This window comes from Syngnathus floridae, unplaced genomic scaffold (assembly GCF_059516105.1).
Source record: "Syngnathus floridae isolate MCC-2025c unplaced genomic scaffold, RoL_Sflo_1.0 HiC_scaffold_71, whole genome shotgun sequence".
Classification (NCBI taxonomy): domain Eukaryota; kingdom Metazoa; phylum Chordata; class Actinopteri; order Syngnathiformes; family Syngnathidae; genus Syngnathus; species Syngnathus floridae.
The window spans coordinates 157,637-180,354 of record NW_028284100.1 but is presented as its reverse complement, the minus strand read 5'-3'; the positions used below and the strand labels follow the sequence as shown (position 1 = coordinate 180,354).

General features: G+C 47.4%; 1 protein-coding gene and 1 long non-coding RNA gene across 11 annotated transcripts in view; both read left to right on the top strand.

Annotated features, from left to right (window-relative positions):
* LOC148377979 (uncharacterized) overlaps positions 1–22,718 on the top strand; it is a 69,315-nt gene that overhangs the window by 7,409 nt on the left and 39,188 nt on the right. For 5 of the 10 annotated variants that reach the window (XM_088368067.1, XM_088368070.1, XM_088368071.1 and 2 more), the window contains 4 exons: positions 915–1,003; positions 4,905–4,934; positions 5,125–5,292; positions 19,786–19,874. In XM_088368067.1, coding sequence (XP_088224193.1) covers positions 915–1,003; positions 4,905–4,934; positions 5,125–5,152 — 147 coding nt within the window. In that variant the 3' untranslated portion in view covers positions 5,153–5,292; positions 19,786–19,874. Of the gene's footprint in view, positions 1–914; positions 1,004–4,904; positions 4,935–5,124; positions 5,293–5,404; positions 5,482–5,948; positions 6,419–14,133; positions 14,165–15,565; positions 15,581–15,757; positions 15,805–15,927; positions 16,006–17,569; positions 17,741–17,863; positions 17,942–19,785; positions 19,875–22,718 lie in introns of those variants that run through there. The other 5 variants (XM_088368074.1, XR_015856277.1, XR_015856278.1 and 2 more) reach the window with 5 other exon arrangements.
* LOC148377982 (uncharacterized) lies at positions 10,839–12,373 on the top strand. Its single transcript, XR_015856281.1, has 5 exons — positions 10,839–11,110; positions 11,195–11,265; positions 11,402–11,962; positions 12,170–12,232; positions 12,319–12,373. It is a non-coding gene; the product is annotated as an uncharacterized LOC148377982 (long non-coding RNA).

The window sequence follows — 22,718 nt, the reverse complement described above, 5'->3', positions numbered from 1 at the left end:
AAGTCTGTCTTGTAACCAGTCCTCTTCAAACAAGTAAAGTCTGCCCATTTTGTGCCGTAGATTTTGTGTCTATGCCTAGTATTTAAACAAAATCATAATTTAAACGACTTCTTTCCTTCATTCACTTTGGAAATTTGGAATTGCAGCAAATCGAATTTTGCCAGGGAACAAAAATAGATCAATTAAACTAAATAAGTCTTCTTCCCATTAAATAAATTAAAAAAGTCTGTCTTGTAACCAGTCCTTTTCAAACAAGTAAAGTCTGCCCATTTTGTGCCGTCGATTTTGTGTTAATGCCTAGTATTTATACAAAATCATAATTTAAAGGACTTCATTCCTTCATTCACTTTGGAAATTTGGAATTGCAGCACATCAAATTTTGCCTGGGAAGAAAAGTAGATTAAATAAATTTAATAAGTCTTACTACTTCCCATTAAATAAATTAAATACGTCTTACTTGTTCCCACTCCTTTACAAAAAAGTAGTTTAAAACGAGGTCCCTTCACTCAACCTTTAACCCTATTTATTCACCTTCTAGGCTAAGTGTTAAAGGCTAAGTGTTAAAGGCTAAGTGTTAAAGGCTAAGTGTTAGAGGCTAAGTGCCAGAGGCTAGGCGCCAGAGGCGAGTTTTTGTGGGCTGAAGTTTTAGTGGGGTTAGTGTGAATACAATCCAAAAGAATACAACAGAATACAATACAATAGAATATAATACATAGATTAAATTCAATAGCTCTTACTACTTCCCATTAAATAAATTAAATACGTCTTACTTGTTCCCAATCCTTTTCAAAAAAGTAGTTTAAAACGAGGGCCCTTCACTCAACCTTTAACCTCAACCCCGCACGTCACATTGTGTTGTACATATCTGTGAATGTTGGTTGTGGCCAAATGATAGTTTTCTTTCATTCGTTTAGGTTCCACGGTGTTTGTTGGCTATGTTTTCCACTGTCAGAAGGATGAAAATACAAAGTACAACGCTTGGACGTGGGCGAAGACGTCACCGGTGAGTCCTTCCTTCCTATTTATTTACCTTCTAGATGCTAGAGGCTAAGTGTTAGAGGCTAAGTGTTAGAGGCTAAGTGTTAAACACAATACGAACAACACAACGATACTGCACTGAACAACGCGATACCGCACTGAGAAACACGATACCGCACTGAACAACACGATACCGCACTGAACAACACCATGCCGCACTGAACACCATGCCACACTGAACAACACCATCCCGCACTGAACACCATGCCGCACTAAACAACACCATGCCGCACTGAACAACACCATGCCTCACTGAACGACACCATGCCGCACTGAAAGACACCATGCCGCACTGAACGACACCATGCCGCACTGAAAGACACCATCCCGCACTGAACAACACCATCCTGCACTGAACAACACCATCCCGCACTGAACAACACCATGCCGCACTGAACAACATTATGCCGCACTGAACATTATGCCGCACTGAACAACACCATGCCGCACTGAACAACACCATGCCGCACTGAACAACATTATGCCGCACTGAACAACACCATGCCGCACTGAACAACACCATGCCGCACTGAACAACACCATGCCGCACTGAACAACATTATGCCGCACTGAACAACACCATGCCGCACTGAACAACACCATCCTGCACTGAACAACACCATTCCGCATTGAACACCATGCCGCACTGAACAACACCATCCCGCACTAAACAACACCATCCCGCACTGAACAACACCATGCCGCACTGAACAACATTATGCCGCACTGAACAACATTATGCCGCACTGAACAACACCATGCCGCACTGAACAACACCATGCCGCACTGAACAACACCATGCCGCACTGAACAACATTATAACGCACTGAACAACACCATCCCGCACTGAACAACACCATGCCGCACTAAACAACATTATGCCGCACTGAACAACATTATGCCGAAATGAACAACACCATGCCGCACTGAACAACACCATGCCGCACTGAACAACACCATCCTGCACTGAACAACACCATCCCGCACTGAACACCATGCCGCACTGAACAACACCATGCCGCACTGAACAACACCATGCCGCAATGAACAACACCATCCCGCACTGAACAACATTATGCCGCACTGAACAACATTATGCTGCACTGAACAACACCATGCCGCACTGAACAACACCATGCCGCACTGAACAACACCATCCTGCACTGAACAACACCATCCCGCACTGAACAACACCATGCCGCACTGAACAACATTATGGCGCACTGAACAACATTATGCCGCACTGAACAACACCATGCCGCACTGAACAACACCATGCCGCACTGAGCAACACCATGCCGCACTGAACAACACCATCCCGCACTGAACAACACCATGCCGCATTGAACAACACCATCCTGCACTGAACAACACCATCCTGCACTGAACAACACCATGCCGCACTGAACAACACCATGCCGCACTGAACAACACCATGCCGCACTGAACAACACCATGCCGCACTGAACAACACCATGCCGCACTGAACAACATTATGTCGCACTGAACAACACCATGCCGCACTGAACAACACCATGCCGCACTGAACAACATTATGCCGCACTGAAAAACACCATGCCGCACTGAACAACACCATCCCGCACTGAACAACACCATGCCGCATTGAACAACACCATGCCGCACTGAACAACACCATGCTGCACTGAACATTATGCTGCACTGAACAACACGATCCTGCATTGAACAACACCATGCCGCACTGAACAACACCATCCTGCACTGAACAACACCATCCTGCACTGAACAACACCACCCCGCACTGAACAACACGATCCCGCATTGAAAACCATCCCGCACTGAACAACACCATGCCGCACTGAACAACACCATTCCGCACTGAACAACACCATGCCGCACTGAACAACACCATGCCGCACTGAACAACACCATGCCGCACTGAACAACACCATGCCGCACTGAACAACATTATGCCGCACTGAACAACACCATGCCGCACTGAACAACACCATCCCGCACTGAACAACACCATGCCGCATTGAACAACACCATGCCGCACTGAACAACACCATCCTGCACTGAACAACACCATCCCGCACTAAACAACACCATGCCGCACTGAACAACATTATGGCGCACTGGACAACATTATGCCGCACTGAACAACACCATGCCGCACTGAACAACACCATGCCGCACTGAACAACACCATGCCGCACTGAACAACACCATGCCGCACTGAACAACATTATGCCGCACTGAACAACACCATGCCGCACTGAACAACACCATGCCGCACTGAACAACACGATCCCGCATTGAACAACACCATCCTGCACTGAACAACACCATGCCGCACTGAACAACACCATGCCGCACTGAACAACACCATTCCGCACTGAACAACACCATGCCGCACTGAACGACACCATCCTGCACTGAACAACACCATCCCGCACTGAACAACACCATGCCGCATTAAACAACACCATGCCGCACTGAACAACACCATCCTGCACTGAACAACACCATGCCGCACTGAACAACACCATGCCGCACTGAACAACAGCATGCCGCACTGAACAACATTATGCCGCACTGAACAACATTATGCCGCACTAAACAACATTATGTCGCACTGAACAACACCATGCCGCACTGAACAACACCATGCTGCACTGAACAACATTATGCCGCACTGAACAACACGATCCCGCATTGAACAACACCATCCCGCAGTGAACAACACCATGCCGCATTGAACAACACCATGCCGCACTGAACAACACCATGCTGCACTGAACAACATTATGCTGCACTGAACAACACGACCCTGCATTGAACAACACCATGCCGCACTGAACAACACCATCCTGCACTGAACAACACCATGCCGCACTGAACAACACCATGCCGCACTGAACAACATTATGCCGCACTGAAAAACACCATGCCGCACTGAACAACACCATCCCGCACTGAACAACACCATGCCGCATTGAACAACACCATGCCGCACTGAACAACACCATGCTGCACTGAACAACATTATGCTGCACTGAACAACACGATCCTGCATTGAACAACACCATGCCGCACTGAACAACACCATCCTGCACTGAACAACACCATCCTGCACTGAACAACACCACCCCGCACTGAACAACACGATCCCGCATTGAACAACACCATCCCGCACTGAACAACACCATGCCGCACTGAACAACACCATTCCGCACTGAACAACACCATGCCGCACTGAACAACACCATGCCGCACTGAACAACACCATGCCGCACTGAACAACACCATGCCGCACTGAACAACATTATGCCGCACTGAACAACACCATGCCGCACTGAACAACACCATCCCGCACTGAACAACACCATGCCGCATTGAACAACACCATGCCGCACTGAACAACACCATCCTGCACTGAACAACACCATCCCGCACTAAACAACACCATGCCGCACTGAACAACATTATGGCGCACTGGACAACATTATGCCGCACTGAACAACACCATGCCGCACTGAACAACACCATGCCGCACTGAACAACACCATGCCGCACTGAACAACACCATGCCGCACTGAACAACACGACGTCGCACTGAACAACACGACGCCGCACAGAACAACACGACGCCGCACAGAATAACACAATACCGCACAGAACAACACAATACCGCACAAACAGTTTTAGATAATATTACGTCGCAGTCATGTGACGCGGACATGACGTCAATAGGCGGAACTCACGGCAAAATTATAATCCGTGGGCGTGGCTTGCAACAGGAAGTAGGAAAGCGGCAGTTCTGGCAAACAAGACACAGCTGTTAGTAACACGATGACTAACAAGGCAAATATTTTTGTTTTCCGCTTGCAACTTGACCGTCTAGAGCGTACAAGGTAATTACAACTGTTTTTTTTTAGCCCTGAAAAGCGAGGGAGTGTGGCGTTTGGGAGGAATGTCGAACTCGGCGTCTGCTTCCAGCCACAGACGCCAAATTTCGACGATTATTTCGACTGGTCAACGGTTGTAAATTATTGCGTTGACTAAAAACTTTATTTAACTCTACTCTTAACTTTGCCGTTTCAGATATGCGGGTATTACACCGCGGAAATGACGTCAATAGGCTGAACTCTCGCCAAAATTCAAATCTGTGGGCGCAATGGCCTTGAGCGAGACACCGGATACAAACACGACGATTATCAACAGAAATATCTTTATTTTCCGCTTGCAAGTGGACCGTCTAGAGCGTACACGGTAAGTACAACTCATTGTGTTTAAAAAGATTTACGTTTGTGTAGTTTGCGTTGCGTTGTATCTGTGAATGTTGGTTGAGGCTAAATGTTAATGTTTAATTTCATTCCTTTAGGTTCCACGGTGTTTGTTGGCTGTATGTTTTCCACTGCAAGAAGAGGCTCGTATCATTGACCAGCAGGAGCTACAATGGTGAGTACCCCTTTCGTCTTCCATTTATGTTAAACACTTCCTATTTCATGTCTAACAGTACTCGATTTAACAAATAACCATAAATAAATACAGTGTGGGCAGTCACGTTAACATATGTGATTATCCTGCCTAATATGTTTATCACAAATATGTCACTAATCACTAATATGTTTATTTGTTTATCACAACACCTTTGGACCTTCAGCAATCGATTATTTACCTTCATCTACATAGAGACAGAACGATGGTGTCTTAAACATCTCATTCATTTCACCAAATAACTTCACGCAGGTGGATAACGGCCGTCTCGGTCACGCTATGTTGCGTGATGCAGTTTTGAAGAACCAAATGCATTTATTCAATGAATAAGTCAAGCTAGTTCTATGTTTATGATGTTGTAAGTTACGGTACCGATTGAAGTTGAGTTCGAAGCCAGTGGAAAACAGCGCTGCGTTTGTGCTCTCCAGGTACAAATGTTGTGATCTCTGACTGACGACCGGGCGAGACTCGAGTAAGAGATGTCCAAACGAGCTCCGGCAGGGCGGGCCAAGGCGGAGCGAACGGACGCCCTTCAGGCCGCCAATGACGAGCTGAGAACCAAACTGATGGACGTCCAGTTAGAACTTCAGCAGGAGAAGAACAAGGTGAAAACCTCAACAGACAGACACTGCCTGCCTCCCTGCCTGCCTCCCTGCCTGCCTCCCTGCCTGCCTCCCTCCCTCCCAGTTTTCCCGATGTAGATTAGACATGCGTGTGCCATGACTGTGTCAGCCTACATCAACAAATGCACCGAGGACGTCAGCACCACTAAGAATATCATCACCCGGGGCAACCAACGACCCTGGATGACTGAGGAGGTACGTCAAACGCTACGAGCGCGGAACTCTGCCTTCAAGTCTGGCGACAAGGAGACACTGAGGACAGCGAGAGCCAACTTGAACCGTGCCATCAGGATAGCGAAGCGAGACCGCAGTCGAAAATTTCAGGATCGTTTCCACGACGTCAAAAACATCAGGAGTATGTGGCAAGGCATACGGGCGATTACAGACTACAACTCACCCTCCCCCCCCCCCCGGTGGGTGTAGTTGATGCTGACTTTCTAAATGGTCTAAATAACTTCTTTGGGAGGTTCGAGGCACTAAACGGCACTCCAGCAGTTAAAACTGTCCCCCATCAGGAAGAGGAGGTACTCTGCCTTGACTCCGCCGATGTGTTGAAGACCCTGAGGAGAGTCAACCCCTGTAAGGCCCCTGGCCCCGACAACATTCCTGGGCGTGTGTTCAGGGAATGTGCAAGTCATCTGGCTGGGGTCATCACAGACATTTTTAACACCTCGCTGGGCCAAGCCACAGTGCCGGCGTGCTTTAAGACTGCCTCCATCATTCCGGTGCCGAAGAAACCTCAAATCACCTCATTTAATGATTACCGGCCTGTTGCACTGACTCCGGTTATGATGAAGTGCTTCGAAAGGCTGCTTAAAGGTCACATCGTTTCCAGACTCCCCCTATTATTTGACCCGTTCCAGTTTGCCGACCGGCAAAACCGCTCCACTCAGGACGCCATCTCCTCCGTTCTTCACCTGAGCCTGGCTCACCTGGAGGAGAAGAACACCCATGTGCGGAGGCTGTTCCTGGACTTCAGCTCAGCGTTTAACACCATCATCCCACAGCATCTGGTAGGAAAATTGGAACACCTGGGCTTCAACACCCCCCTTCGCAACTGGCTGCTAGACTTCCTCACCAACAGACCTCAGTCAGTCCGGGTCGGACAGAACACCTCTGATGTCATCACCCTCAGCACAGGCTCCCTTCAGGGCTGCGTCCTGAGCCCCCTGCTGTGCACCCTGATGACACACGACTGCGTCCTCAGGTTCACCACCAATCACATCGTGAAGTCAGCAGACGACACAACGGTGGTGGGGCTCATCAGAGACAACAACGACCTGGACTACAGAGAGGAGGTGGAGCAGCTGGTGGGCTGGTGCAGAGAAAACAGCCTGATCCTGAATGAGGAGAAGATGAAGGAGATCATCGTCGACTTCAGGAAAAAACAGCCTCACCACGCTCCACTGATCATCAACAGCTCAGCTGTGGAGGTGGTCAGCACCACCAAATTCCTGGGGGTCCACATCACAGAAGACCTCACCTGGACTATGAACACTACGGCACTGGTCAAGAGGGCACAGAAGCGCTTGTACTTCCTGCGGAGGATGAGGAGAGCCCACCTGCCCCCACCCATCATGAGGACGTTCTACAGGAGCACCATAGAGAGCATTCTGACAAGCTGTCTCTCTGTGTGGTGTGGAGGCTGCACCGCCTCCGATTGGAAGAACGTGAGGAGAGTGGTGAGGACAGCAGAGAGGATCATAGGGGCTCCTCTTCCCTCCATTCAGGACATTTCATCTCAGCGCTGCATGTCCCGTGCCCGTAACATCATCAATGACCCATCACACCCCCACCATGGACTGTTCTCCCTGCTGCCCTCTGGGAAGAGGTTTGCAGCATCCGCTGCAGGTCCACCAGGTTCTGCAACAGCTTTTTCCCTGCTGTCATCAGACTGTTGAACACTAGAACTGTTGAGCTCTAAACTGAACTCTGCATCACACATTCACAGAACTGTACTTTATGACACTACGGACCTCTATCTTGCACTATCTCGCACTACCAACTTTACTGAACTTGTATAAACCCTTTAAATAGAAGTTTAATACATGGTTTAGCATTCCTCTGCACACTCTTGAATACTGTTTTGCCTACTTGCACTATTGCATAATTATCACTGCTGCACTTTATACTTATTTTTAATATATATATATATATATATATAGTATATATGTATATATATATATTTTCATAGGATATGTTACTTCTATTCAACTGCAATATCACTACTTTGTTGTAAGACGTATGCAACGGAATTTCGTTTTGTATGCACCATGTGCAGACAAGATGACAATAAAGTTTGTCTAAGTCTAAGTCATGTCAGGTCAGCTGTCTGGAGAGAGAGAGAAGTCAGGACCTGCGGGCGGAGCACCACCGTGCCACCGCCGCCATGACGGAACTCAAAAGCAAACTCCATGAGGAGAAGCAGAAAGAGTTAGCCATTACCAGGGAGACATTACTGCGGCAGCATGAAATGGAGCTGATGAGAGTGATCAAAATCAAAGATGGAGAGATCCAGCGACTGAATGCCTTGGTCCTCAGCCTGAGGGACGGCTCCATGGACAAGGTGATCCGCTCTATCCGTGTCTGACTATCCGCACGCCACGTCGGGCTTCGATGCGGCCGCTACCGTATTGTGTAGCTTGTCCCCAGTAAGCGTCGCGGCGCTCCGTTGCGGTCTCAACGGCCCGGTGTGGCGCAATGTCTGCTCAGGTGAGGAGGGGGGGCGCTTTGCTGGCGGAGGTGGAGGAGACGCGGCGGTGTCGGGAGACCGAGCGGTGTCGCCTCCACCAGGAGCGCGGAAGAAGCCCTGGCAGCGGCCCAGCAGGCCTGGCAGTCCCGAGCGGCCGAGCTCCGATCGGCTCATCACCAGCATCGGGAGGAGCTGAGCCGAACCAAGAGAGACTGCGAGAGGGAGATCCGCCGACTGGTAGGACTGATCAGATGCGCGGTGCGTGGCTATGTTCCCAATTTCGTTGTATACCTGCAGTGCAATGACACCTAAGGCATTCTATTCTATTCTATTTCACAAGAAGAAAATGTCCGGTTGCTCGCTTCGCTTTTGTCACAGCAAAGGTGTTCTAGTCGATTCCAGAAAAAAATTGGCCGGTTGCTCTCTTTGTTTTTGTCACAATTCTGGCAAATGAGTTTGCCCGCCTGCCTGAGCGCTCCCCGTTTGTACATCCAGACGGATGAGATCAAGCTGAAAGACAGAGCGGTTAGTGTTTTGGATGAAGCCCTGGGGCCGGCCACGTCCACCGCCTTCAGCTGCAGACTCAGGCTGCCGAGCAGCAGATCGCTGCCCTGAGGGATTCCCAAAGGGCGGGCCTAAACTACCCTGGAAGTGGGGTCAACGCCGCTACTAGCAATCCTCTTCATTGCGTAAGCCACCTCATCACACACTTGCAGTACGCATGACTTAGTTCGTTGCTGGAGGAAGGTAGCACAAAAACAGTTTTGAACTTTGAACGAGTGCTTGTGTGTGTGTGTTGCGGGGCGTTTTCAGTCTCAGGAGGATCGGGACACGCGACGGTTTCATCTGAAAATCGCTGAGCTCAGCGCAGTCATCAGGAAACTGGAGGATCGAAACGCCCTGCTTTCTGAAGAGCGCAATGAACTGGTAATTTATTGACGGCACGCTTGAAGGTTTGCGCTACGTTTGATGCGCGCCATCCAGCGAGGCACCCATTGCGCTTGCTTATTAGTTGAGCGGCGCGGCGAGTCGGTTGCCTGGTAGATGTCTTTTATTGGGAGCCAAAGCCACGATTCCGTTCAAACCGATGCAAAAGGAATGGATACGTTCTGGCCCGCGTGTTGTGCGTCTTTCACATCCCGCACTTCATGCTTGCAGCTAAAGCGACTGAGAGAAACAGAAAGCCAGTTTCTGCCACTCCTGTACAAAAACAAACGCCTGAGCAGGAAGAATGAAGAACTCTCGCTGGTGCTGTGTCGCCTTGAAAACAAAGTGCGCTTTGTCACCCAGGAGAACGAGGAGATGGCAAGCTTGGTAAGTCGACGCGGACAACGGCGGCGTGCCAACAGAGTCCACTGCATTTGTGTTCCACAGAGAAGGCCTAGTTCGCTCAATGACCTGGACCGCGGTTGCGGCCAGCAGGACGGTGAAATGGAGTTCCTTCAAGTTGTGGAGCAGCGGCACATCATCGACGACTTGTCCAAGGTCTTCAGGCAGGCGACTCGGTGCACGTACGGCAGCGCCGCGCTCGCTCGCTGTCGCCAGGAAACCTTTTCCGTCCAAAGCTTGGCCGGCGGCCGCCATCCAAAAAATTGGCCCCTTAAATTCCGACCTTTCAAGCAGGAGCATTGTGCGCACGCGTTTGAACACGCTTTAGACTTGTTTTGCCGTTTTCAGCAGCTCAAAGCTCCCGTTTTGTCAGCGCCTTTGCCACTCGCTGTGCGCTGAAAACGACGGACTTGCCCGGCTGCTCAGCCCGTCAACCATGAGCCGCGAGCGCGACGTCATTGTCCGTAGGCAGCTAGTGGCAAAATGCACCCTGTTAGAGTTGCGCTCGCTCCAACTTATTTTGCAAGAACCACACGGGAGACAAGTAAGTTCTTTTGGACACCTGCAGGTGGAGAGTCCATCCGTTGTACGAATGAAGTCTGACTCTCGGCTCCTGCACGAGCATTTTAATTAAGAGAAACAGGGTGGGTGTAAGAGTGGATTGAATAGAGGAAGCCCTTGACCTCTAGTCAAAACATAGCAAGGGGTGTTTTACGACTTTGTGTAGGAAGGGATAAGCGATAGGGATAAATAAGGGATAAATAATATTATTTATTACAGGTCGCAGTCAAAGTCAAAGCAACACAATGATACGATAAAGATAATCTGGAAAACCCTGACACACCCTGTAGTTGTCACTTTTGGAAAAGACGAGCGTCCCTCCAATCATCGCCGGTGACGTGTTTTTCAGGCTCTGGAGACAGGAGCTCATGTCAGAAATGTCATTGTGAGTCGCGTTTGTTTCTGCGCCGGAGCCGTTCGTTCCCTTTGCATCCAAAGAATCTCAAAGGCGGATTATTTGTGTCGACAGGAGAGAGATTTGCTGCTACGATACCGACGTCGAGAATCTCTGAGGAGGAACAAAGCGTGAGGTCCTGCAAGGTGAGTCTGTTTGTTTGCGGCTGCTTGGTGTTGCGCAAGATGAAATGGCCTTTTTCTCGCTATCGTTCCTCTCGTCGATTCATCGTGAGGTGTCGCTTCAGTTTGTTCAGAGAGATGTTTGCTTCCGCGCCCGCAGGTCATCGAAACATTTTACGGCTACGACGAAGACGTGTTGGTCGACTCGGACGGATCGTCCTTGTCTTTTCACACCGACAGAACCCCCGACACGGAACCCGAAGAGGTAGCCCGCCATTTCTGCCAGCGTATTGGCACCAAACATTCCTCTTCAGCCTGGAATCGGACTCGTCTTTGCGTCGCGGGTGGTTTGTCGCCGGTCTGACTGATTCTGGTACTAGTGCTGTGTTGCATTGGTGTGTGCATGAAGAGGCGGAGCTTCGCTACCGCCAGCTGACGCAAGAATATCAAGCGCTGCAACGAGCCTACGCTCTGCTAGCCCAGACCAGCGAAAGGGGACTACGACGCCGAGAAGGAGATCAAGGTGGCGCCCCTTCCCGCAACCCCCGGCCGGGTCGCAGCCTCCCCGTTCTCACCCAGCCTCGGGTGTTCTCTGGTCTGAAAGGAGGAGGAGGAGCCTCCCTCCTCCTCCTTTCAGACCAGAGAAAAGCTGATGGTAGAAATGGGTCACTATCAAAGCAGAGTAGCAGATCTGGAGTCAGCGCTGAAGCAACAAGGACAGGTAAGCTCATCAATGAGCACACCTTTTTCTCAGACAAAATAGCTACATTCTTCAGTCACTCATCCGTCTGGCATTACTGGACCAACCCCCCCGAACGTGGCTGGGAAAATGCGGAGAAAAGCAAATGTCATTTTCCAGTCAACCAAAGAATTTGTGGATGAAAATGACACAACATTCCAAAGCTGTCCACGCGTTTGTCTCTTCTAGAATGTCAAGTGGGTGGAGGAGAAGCAGCTGCTGCGTCAGAGCAATCAGCAGTTGGCCGAAAAGGTGACGGAAAGAAAGGCGCTGGGCGGAGTCGCTTGGCGTCACACCTGTCGGGAAGCCCCGCAGATGAGGTCTGACTGTCTTTTCAGGTCAGGCGGATGGAGGCGGAAGAAGCGCGTCTGAAAGAGCACATCCAGGATATCCGAGACCAAAACGAACTGCTTGAGTTCCGCATCCTGGAGCTGGAGGTGGGAAGACTCGCACAAGCGTGTTGAGGCCAGAGATGTGACGGACGGACGGACGGACGGACGGACGGACGGACGGATGCATGCCTCTGCCTTTCAGGAGAGGGAGTGGCGCTCCCCCGTCTTGAAGTTTCTGCAAGTCCGTTTCCCAGACGGCCTCAGCCCTTTGCAGATCTACTGCGAGGCCGAGGGCGTGAGCGTACGTAAGGCGTCCCTCGCAACCCTAACCTTAACCCGAGGTCCCAGAACACCTTACATTGCTCCTTGCGCCTTTCCCCCGGACATCGTCATCAGTGATCTGATGAAGAAGCTGGACATCCTGGGCTATAACGCCGTAAGTGTATGTCGAACTCCTTATGTTCGCACTCCACGAGACTCGGCGGCTCAAATGTGACTTTTGGAAGGCTTTGCGCTGAAAGAAGCTTGTTGACGCTGTGCCTTTGGGCTCTTGCAGAATCTCACCAACGAGGAGCAGGTGGTCGTGATTCACGCCAGGACCCTTCTCACCCTAGCCGAGAAGGTAACGCGCACGTCCACGCACGCTCTCGCATTCTGCTTATGTGACAGCAGCCTTTCCTCAGTGGTTAGAATACATCAAAGTGACCAAGTCAGCACTTCAACAGAAGATGTTGGACATTGAAAGTGAGAAGGTAGACAGACACGCGACATCAGCCAAGGGGAACTCCGGCAATGTGCCCCAACAATTCTGACCTTGAGCTGTGCTAGGATATGTTCTGCAAGCAGAAGGGCTACCTGGATGAAGAGTTGGACTTCAGGAAGTGTTCCATGGACCAGGCTCATAAGGTAAGCCGCCCTCAAATCTCCCGCCGGACCACTGATGGACGAGGATTGCGGCCCAGAGGATCCTGGAGCTGGAGGCCATGTTGTACGAGGCGCTACCGCAGCGGGACTGCCCCGCCACGGACGGCGAAAAAGCCAGCCACGCTGGCGTGAATGACGTGCTGACGGCGGATCAGAGAGAAGAGCTTAGGAGCGCCGTGGACCAATGGAAGCGAGCCCTGATGTGCGAGTTGAGGGAGCGCGACGCTTGCATCCTCCAAGAGAGAATGGATCTGCTGCACAGCGCGCAACAGGTAAGGGCCCAAAGCCAGCCCGGCACTTACTTGCACGCTTACTGGCTTTTGAATGCCACTTTCCATTTGTCCGTCCTAGAGGAACAAAGAGCTGAAAGAATTCATCGAAGCTCAGAAGAGACAAATCAAACAATTGGAGGAGAAGTTTCTGTTTCTCTTTCTATTCTTCTCCTTGGCCTTCATTCTGTGGCCCTAACACCAGCTGGTGAGTGAGCTCCAGCGGCACCGCACTCGACACCTCCGATACACTGCCAGCCGGTCTCAGACGTTGGCAGACGCTCCGATGCCAACGTATACCCCCCGCCACGGTGACAGAGGCACCGCGTCACACCGGCGCTCATCCAATCAGAAGGCAGGAAAAGCAAATTCACATGCAGGGCACTTTTGAACCAGAAGAGAGCGCCACAAAAAACGGTTGTTGCCCCAAACGCGCACTAAAAAGGGTCAGAATAACAAGAGTCCCACTGGCCAGCCGGGGCCACCCGTCCAGCTGTTTCTTCAGGGGGGAAAAAAATTGGAGTCACCGGTGAGTACATTTTGCATTTAGCTCTGCTTTTCTGCTTCTGTCTTCAAGTGTGTGGCATCCTGCGATCAAAGAGTCAGCCAACCCCAAAGCGGTTGACCTCAACGTCCCACCACCATGCCTACCAGAGCAGGTGACGTGATGCTTTGGACATCCTTCCGTCTCAGATGCCCAAAAGTACTCTTTGCCACATCTGCGGCAATACGGTGTCTTTTCAAAGGTGCAAATAAATCCAGCGTGGGCGGAACACGCACGTCTTCGGTTTTTCCCGCTTTGTTTGTGTGACAGCTGTTGTGAAAATTTTATACAAATAAAGTTGTATAGTACAGGTTTGGCCAAGCCGCAACTCCCGAACCGCATGCGGCTCTTTTATGTTCATATCAACATTTGTGTGTGTGTGTGTGTGTGTGGGGGGGGGGGGGGTTGTGCGTGTTGGCTTCACTTGAGTTCAATTTGGTATTTTGGTCAAAAGCGCATGTGGTGAAATTCCACAAAGTAGGATGGGCAAACACATTTCTTTAAACTATGAGTGTCAATTGGGCTCTCGAAATGGCAGGGAAAAGATGCACAGCAAAACGAAAATACGTAGATGAACACAGGACGTTTTAATCAGAGTGGGAAAGTTTCTATTTTTTGTTGAACGTGATGGCAAACCATTCTGCCTGATATGTCAGACCTCAGCGCATTTCAAAGATTCAAATCTTCAGCGCCATGCACTTCAGCTCACTCCATGCTAACATTGATCAGGCGTCGAACCCGCATCATCATGCTTAAGAGGTGGCCATGCTAACCAGTGCGCCATTATGTCAACGCATAATAACTAAGTCTACTGGTCAAAACAGCGGTTACTATATGACGTCGCTACGTCGTGGTCACGTGACGCAGACAAGACGTCAATGGACGTGGGCAGAGTTAACTTGTTTAAAAGGGAGTAGGCAGAAGAAATATTTAATTTATTTAAATCTATTTTGAGTGCACACCATTATGCCAATGCATAACAACTGTAAATCTACTAAACAAAACAGCGGTTGCTATATGACATTTGCCACGTCGTGGTCACGTGACATACGTGACGTCGATGGGCGTAACTTTCGCCGGAATTCAAATCCGCGGGGAGAGTTAACTTGTTTAAAAGAGAGTGGGCAGAAGAATTATTTAATTTATTTAAATCTATTTGGTGTGTGCGCCATTATGTCAATGCATAACAACTGTAAGTCTACTAAACAAAACAGCGGTTGCTATTTGACGTCTGCCACGTCGTGGTCACGTGACGCGGACGTGACGTCGACGCCTACTTTACATCCCACCGATCACAGGACTCCTCGGCTGCATAACCGTGCCCCCTTCCCAACCAATCGGATTTGCTATACGCGAAAACGACGCCAATGGAAAGAGCTTCCGCCCAAATTTAAATCCGTGGGCGTGGCTCGCAGCAGGAAGTAGGAAAATGGCGGCGATGTTGACAAAGACACAGCGGATGGTAACATACGACTAACAAGAGAAATATTTTTATTTTCTGCTTGCAACTGGACCGTCCAGAGCGTACACGGTAAGTACAACTCATCGTTTTTAAAAAGAAGTACTTTTGTTGCCCTGAAAAGCGAGTGAGCGTGGCGTTTGTGGGGGACGTCGAATTTCGACGATTCTTTCTGGTCAACGGTTGTAAATGATTGTGTTGATTAAAAAAGAAAACTTGATGTAACTCTACTTTTAACTGCCGTTTCAGATAGATTTGGAATTGCATCACATCCAATTTTGCCTAGAGCGTACACGGTAAGTAACACTCGTTGTGTTTAAGGAGATTTACGTTTGTAATAGCAGAAGTGTAGCCGCGTTGCGTTGTACGTGTGAATGTTGGTCCGGGCGAAATGTTAATGTTTAATTTCATTCCTTTAGGTTCCACGGTGTTTGTTGGCTGCAAGTTTTCCACTGCAAGAAGAGGCTCGTATCATTGACCAGGAGCGAGCTACAATGGTGAGTAGCCATAACATTTATGTTAAACACTTCCTATTTCATGTCTAACAGTACTTGATTTAACAAATAACCATAAATAAATACAGTGTGGGCACTGAAGTTAACATATGTGATTATACTGCCTAATCTGTCACCGAGTAGATTGTTGCAAAGTAATATAAGATCCAAAGTTGTAATTCAGAATAGTTTTCAAAAGAAGGCCATTAGAATTATATACAAGTCTGATTACCCCGAACAAGCTATTAATTAAATCACAAATTCTTCAATTCAAAGATTTGGTAGATTATCAGACAAATAATGTCTAACAGTAATTGATTTAACACATCACGATAAGTAGATTGAGTGTGGGCACTCTCAAGTTAACATATGTGATTATACTGCCTAATCTGTTACAGAGTATGTTGTTGCCGAGTAATGTAGAATAGATCCAAAGTAGTAATCCAGAATAGTTTTGAAGAGGCCATTAGAATGATAAACAAATCTGATTACCTTGAACATAATAACAAGCTAAGTGTTTAATATGTCCTATGAAGTCAAAATTGGGCACCATCATGTGGTGAAATTTGGAATTGCATCACATCCAATTTTGCCTGGGAACAAACAGATTACATAAATCTTAGTTTTGAATAAGCCACTCCTTCTCAAACAAGTAAACTCTGCCCATTTTGCGCAGTAGATGTTCTGTTAATATCTAGTATTTATACAAAGTCATAATTTAAATTGCTTTCAACCTTCATTCATCGGTTCAACCAACATTACTCGCTCTTATTACCAACTTGTATTGATTTAACTAAGCGTTTAATACTTCCTATCAGGTCTCAAATCGAGATTTGGCAAAATACAATTTCAGCAAATCCAATTTTGCCAGGGAACAAAAATAGATTAAATAAACTAAATAAGTCCTCTTCCCATTAAATAAATCAGAAAAGTCTGTCTTGTAACCAGTCCTCTTCAAACAAGTAAAGTCTGCCCATTTTGTGCCGTAGATTTTGTGTCTATGCCTAGTATTTAAACAAAATCATAATTTAAACGACTTCTTTCCTTCATTCACTTTGGAAATTTGGAATTGCAGCAAATCGAATTTTGGCAGGGAACAAAAATAGATCAATTAAACTAAATAAGTCTTCTTCCCATTAAATAAATTAAAAAAGTCTGTCTTGTAACCAGTCCTTTTCAAACAAGTAAAGTCTGCCCATTTTGTGCCGTCGATTTTGTGTTAATGCCTAGTATTTATACAAAATCATAATTTAAAGGACTTCATTCCTTCATTCACTTTGGAAATTTGGAATTGCAGCACATCAAATTTTGCCTGGGAAGAAAAGTAGATTAAATAAATTTAATAAGTCTTACTACTTCCCATTAAATAAATTAAATACGTCTTACTTGTTCCCACTCCTTTTCAAAACAGTAGTTTAAAACGAGGGCCCTTCACTCAATCTTTAACCCCAACCCCGCACGTTGTGTTGTATCTGTGAATGTTGGTTGTGGCCAAATGATAGTTTTCTTTCATTCGTTTAGGTTCCAAGAAAACTTGATGTAACTCTACTTTTAACTGCCGTTTCAGATAAGCGGGTATTACGTCGCAGTCATGTGCCGTGGATATGACGTAATTGCCCGAACCTCCGCCAAAATTCAAATCTGTTGGCGCGATGGCCGTGAGCCACTGAGCAGCGACGATTATCAACAGAAATATCTTTATTTTCTGCTTGCAACTGGACCGTCTAGAGCGTACACGGTAAGTAACACTCATTGTGTTTAAGGAGATTTACGTTTGTAATAGCAGAAGTGTAGCCGCGTTGCGTTGTACGTGTGAAAATTGGTCGAGGCGAAATGTTAATGTTTAATTTCATTCCTTTAGGTTCCACGGTGTTTGTTGGCTGCAAGTTTTCCACTGCAAGAAGAGGCTCGTATCATTGACCAGGAGCGAGCTACAATGGTGAGTAGCCATAACATTTATGTTAAACACTTCCTATTTCATGTCTAACAGTACTTGATTTAACAAATAACCATAAATAAATACAGTGTGGGCACTGAAGTTAACATATGTGATTATACTGCCTAATCTGTCACGGAGTAGATTGTTGCAAAGTAATATAAGATCCAAAGTTGTAATTCAGAATAGTTTTCAAAAGAAGGCCATTAGAATTATATACAAGTCTGATTACCCTTAACATAACAACAAGCTATTAATTAAATCACAAATTCTTCAATTCAAAGATTTGGTAGATTATCAGACAAATAATGTCTAACAGTAATTGATTTAACACATCACGATAAGTAGATTGAGTGTGGGCACTCTCAAGTTAACAGATATGATTATACTGCCTAATCTGTTACAGAGTATGTTGTTGCCAAGTAATGTAGAATAGATCCAAAGTAGTAATCCAGAATAGTTTTGAAGAGGCCATTAGAATAATAAACAAATCTGATTACCTTGAACATAATAACAAGCTAAGTGTTTAATATGTCCTATGAAGTCAAAATTGGGCACCATCATGTGGTGAAATTTGGAATTGCATCACATCCAATTTTGCCTGGGAACAAACAGATTAAATAAATCTTAGTTTTGAATAAGCCACTCCTTCTCAAACAAGTAAACTCTGCCCATTTCGCGCAGTAGATGTTCTGTTAATATCTAGTATTTATACAAAGTCATAATTTAAATTGCTTTCAACCTTCATTCATCGGTTCAACCAACATTACTCGCTCTTATTACCAACTTGTATTGATTTAACTAAGCGTTTAATACTTCCTATCAGGTCTCAAGGCAAGATTTGGCAAAATACAATTTCAGCAAATCCAATTTTGCCAGGGAACAAAAATAGATTAAATAAACTAAATAAGTCTTCTTCCCATTAAATAAATCAGAAAAGTCTGTCTTGTAACCAGTCCTCTTCAAACAAGTAAAGTCTGCCCATTTTGTGCCGTAGATTTTGTGTCTATGCCTAGTATTTAAACAAAATCATAATTTAAACGACTTCTTTCCTTCATTCACTTTGGAAATTTGGAATTGCAGCAAATCGAATTTTGCCAGGGAACAAAAATAGATCAATTAAACTAAATAAGTCTTCTTCCCATTAAATAAATTAAAAAAGTCTGTCTTGTAACCAGTCCTTTTCAAACAAGTAAAGTCTGCCCATTTTGTGCCGTCGATTTTGTGTTAATGCCTAGTATTTATACAAAATCATAATTTAAAGGACTTCATTCCTTCATTCACTTTGGAAATTTGGAATTGCAGCACATCAAATTTTGCCTGGGAAGAAAAGTAGATTAAATAAATTTAATAAGTCTTACTACTTCCCATTAAATAAATTAAATACGTCTTACTTGTTCCCACTCCTTTACAAAAAAGTAGTTTAAAACGAGGTCCCTTCACTCAACCTTTAACCCTATTTATTCACCTTCTAGGCTAAGTGTTAAAGGCTACGTGTTAAAGGCTAAGTGTTAAAGGCTAAGTGTTAGAGGCTAAGTGCCAGAGGCTAGGCGCCAGAGGCGAGTTTTTGTGGGCTGAAGTTTTAGTGGGGTTAGTGTGAATACAATCCAAAAGAATACAACAGAATACAATACAATAGAATATAATACATAGATTAAATTCAATAGCTCTTACTACTTCCCATTAAATAAATTAAATACGTCTTACTTGTTCCCAATCCTTTTCAAAAAAGTAGTTTAAAACGAGGGCCCTTCACTCAACCTTTAACCTCAACCCCGCACGTCACATTGTGTTGTATCTGTGAATGTTGGTTGTGGCCAAATGATAGTTTTCTTTCATTCGTTTAGGTTCCACGGTGTTTGTTGGCTATGTTTTCCACTGTCAGAAGGATGAAAATACAAAGTACAACGCTTGGACGTGGGCGAAGACGTCACCGGTGAGTCCTTCCTTCCTATTTATTTACCTTCTAGATGCTAGAGGCTAAGTGTTAGAGGCTAAGTGTTAGAGGCTAAGTGTTAAACACAATACGAACAACACAACGATACTGCACTGAACAACACGATACCGCACTGAGAAACACGATACCGCACTGAACAACACGATACCGCACTGAACAACACCATGCCGCACTGAACACCATGCCACACTGAACAACACCATCCCGCACTGAACAACACCATGCCGCACTAAACAACACCATGCCGCACTGAACAACACCATGCCTCACTGAACGACACCATGCCGCACTGAAAGACACCATGCCGCACTGAACGACACCATGCCGCACTGAAAGACACCATCCCGCACTGAACACCATGCCGCACTGAACAACACCATCCTGCACTGAACAACACCATCCCGCACTGAACAACACCATGCCGCACTGAACAACATTATGCCGCACTGAACATTATGCCGCACTGAACAACACCATGCCGCACTGAACAACACCATGCCGCACTGAACAACATTATGCCGCACTGAACAACACCATGCCGCACTGAACAACACCATGCCGCACTGAACAACACCATGCCGCACTGAACAACATTATGCCGCACTGAACAACACCATGCTGCACTGAACAACACCATCCTGCACTGAACAACACCAATCCGCATTGAACACCATGCCGCACTGAACAACACCATCCCGCACTGAACAACACCATCCCGCACTGAACAACACCATGCCGCACTGAACAACATTATGCCGCACTGAACAACATTATGCCGCACTGAACAACACCATGCCGCACTGAACAACACCATGCCGCACTGAACAACACCATGCCGCACTGAACAACATTATAACGCACTGAACAACACCATCCCGCACTGAACAACACCATGCCGCACTAAACAACATTATGCCGCACTGAACAACATTATGCCGAAATGAACAACACCATGCCGCACTGAACAACACCATGCCGCACTGAACAACACCATCCTGCACTGAACAACACCATCCCGCACTGAACAACACCATGCCGCACTGAACAACACCATGCCGCACTGAACAACACCATGCCGCAATGAACAACACCATCCCGCACTGAACAACATTATGCCGCACTGAACAACATTATGCTGCACTGAACAACACCATGCCGCACTGAACAACACCATGCCGCACTGAACAACACCATGCCGCACTGAACAACACCATGCCGCACTGAACAACACCATGCCGCACTGAACAACATTATAACGCACTGAACAACACCATCCCGCACTGAACAACACCATGCCGCACTAAACAACATTATGCCGCACTGAACAACATTATGCCGAAATGAACAACACCATGCCGCACTGAACAACACCATGCCGCACTGAACAACACCATCCTGCACTGAACAACACCATCCCGCACTGAACAACACCATGCCGCACTGAACAACACCATGCCGCACTGAACAACACCATGCCGCAATGAACAACACCATCCCGCACTGAACAACATTATGCCGCACTGAACAACATTATGCTGCACTGAACAACACCATGCCGCACTGAACAACACCATGCCGCACTGAACAACACCATCCTGCACTGAACAACACCATCCCGCACTGAACAACACCATGCCGCACTGAACAACATTATGGCGCACTGAACAACATTATGCCGCACTGAACAACACCATGCCGCACTGAACAACACCATGCCGCACTGAACAACACCATGCCGCAATGAACAACACCATCCCGCATTGAACAACACCATGCCGCACTGAGCAACACCATGCCGCACTGAACAACACCATCCTGCACTGAACAACACCATGCCGCACTGAACAACACCATTCCGCACTGAACAACACCATGCCGCACTGAACAACATTACGCTGCACTGAACAACACCATGCCGCACTGAACAACACCATGCCGCACTGAACAACACCATGCCGCATTGAACAACACCATGCCGCATTGAACAACACCATGCCGCACTGAACAACACCATCCTGCACTGAACAACACCATGCCGCATTGAACAACACCATGCCGCACTGAACAACACCATCCTGCACTGAACAACACCATCCCGCACTGAACAACACCATCCCGCATTGAACAACACCATCCTGCACTGAACAACACCATGCCGCACTGAACAACACCATGCCGCACTGAACAACACCATTCCGCACTGAACAACACCATGCCGCACTGAACAACACCATCCTGCACTGAACAACACCATCCCGCACTGAACAACACCATGCCGCATTGAACAACACCATCCTGCACTGAACAACACCATCCTGCACTGAACAACACCATGCCGCACTGAACAACACCATGCCGCACTGAACAACACCATGCCGCACTGAACAACACCATGCCGCACTGAACAACACCATGCCGCACTGAACAACATTATGTCGCACTGAACAACACCATGCCGCACTGAACAACACCATGCCGCACTGAACAACATTATGCCGCACTGAAAAACACCATGCCGCACTGAACAACACCATCCCGCACTGAACAACACCATGCCGCATTGAACAACACCATGCCGCACTGAACAACACCATGCTGCACTGAACAACATTATGCTGCACTGAACAACACGATCCTGCATTGAACAACACCATGCCGCACTGAACAACACCATCCTGCACTGAACAACACCATCCTGCACTGAACAACACCACCCCGCACTGAACAACACGATCCCGCATTGAAAACCATCCCGCACTGAACAACACCATGCCGCACTGAACAACACCATTCCGCACTGAACAACACCATGCCGCACTGAAC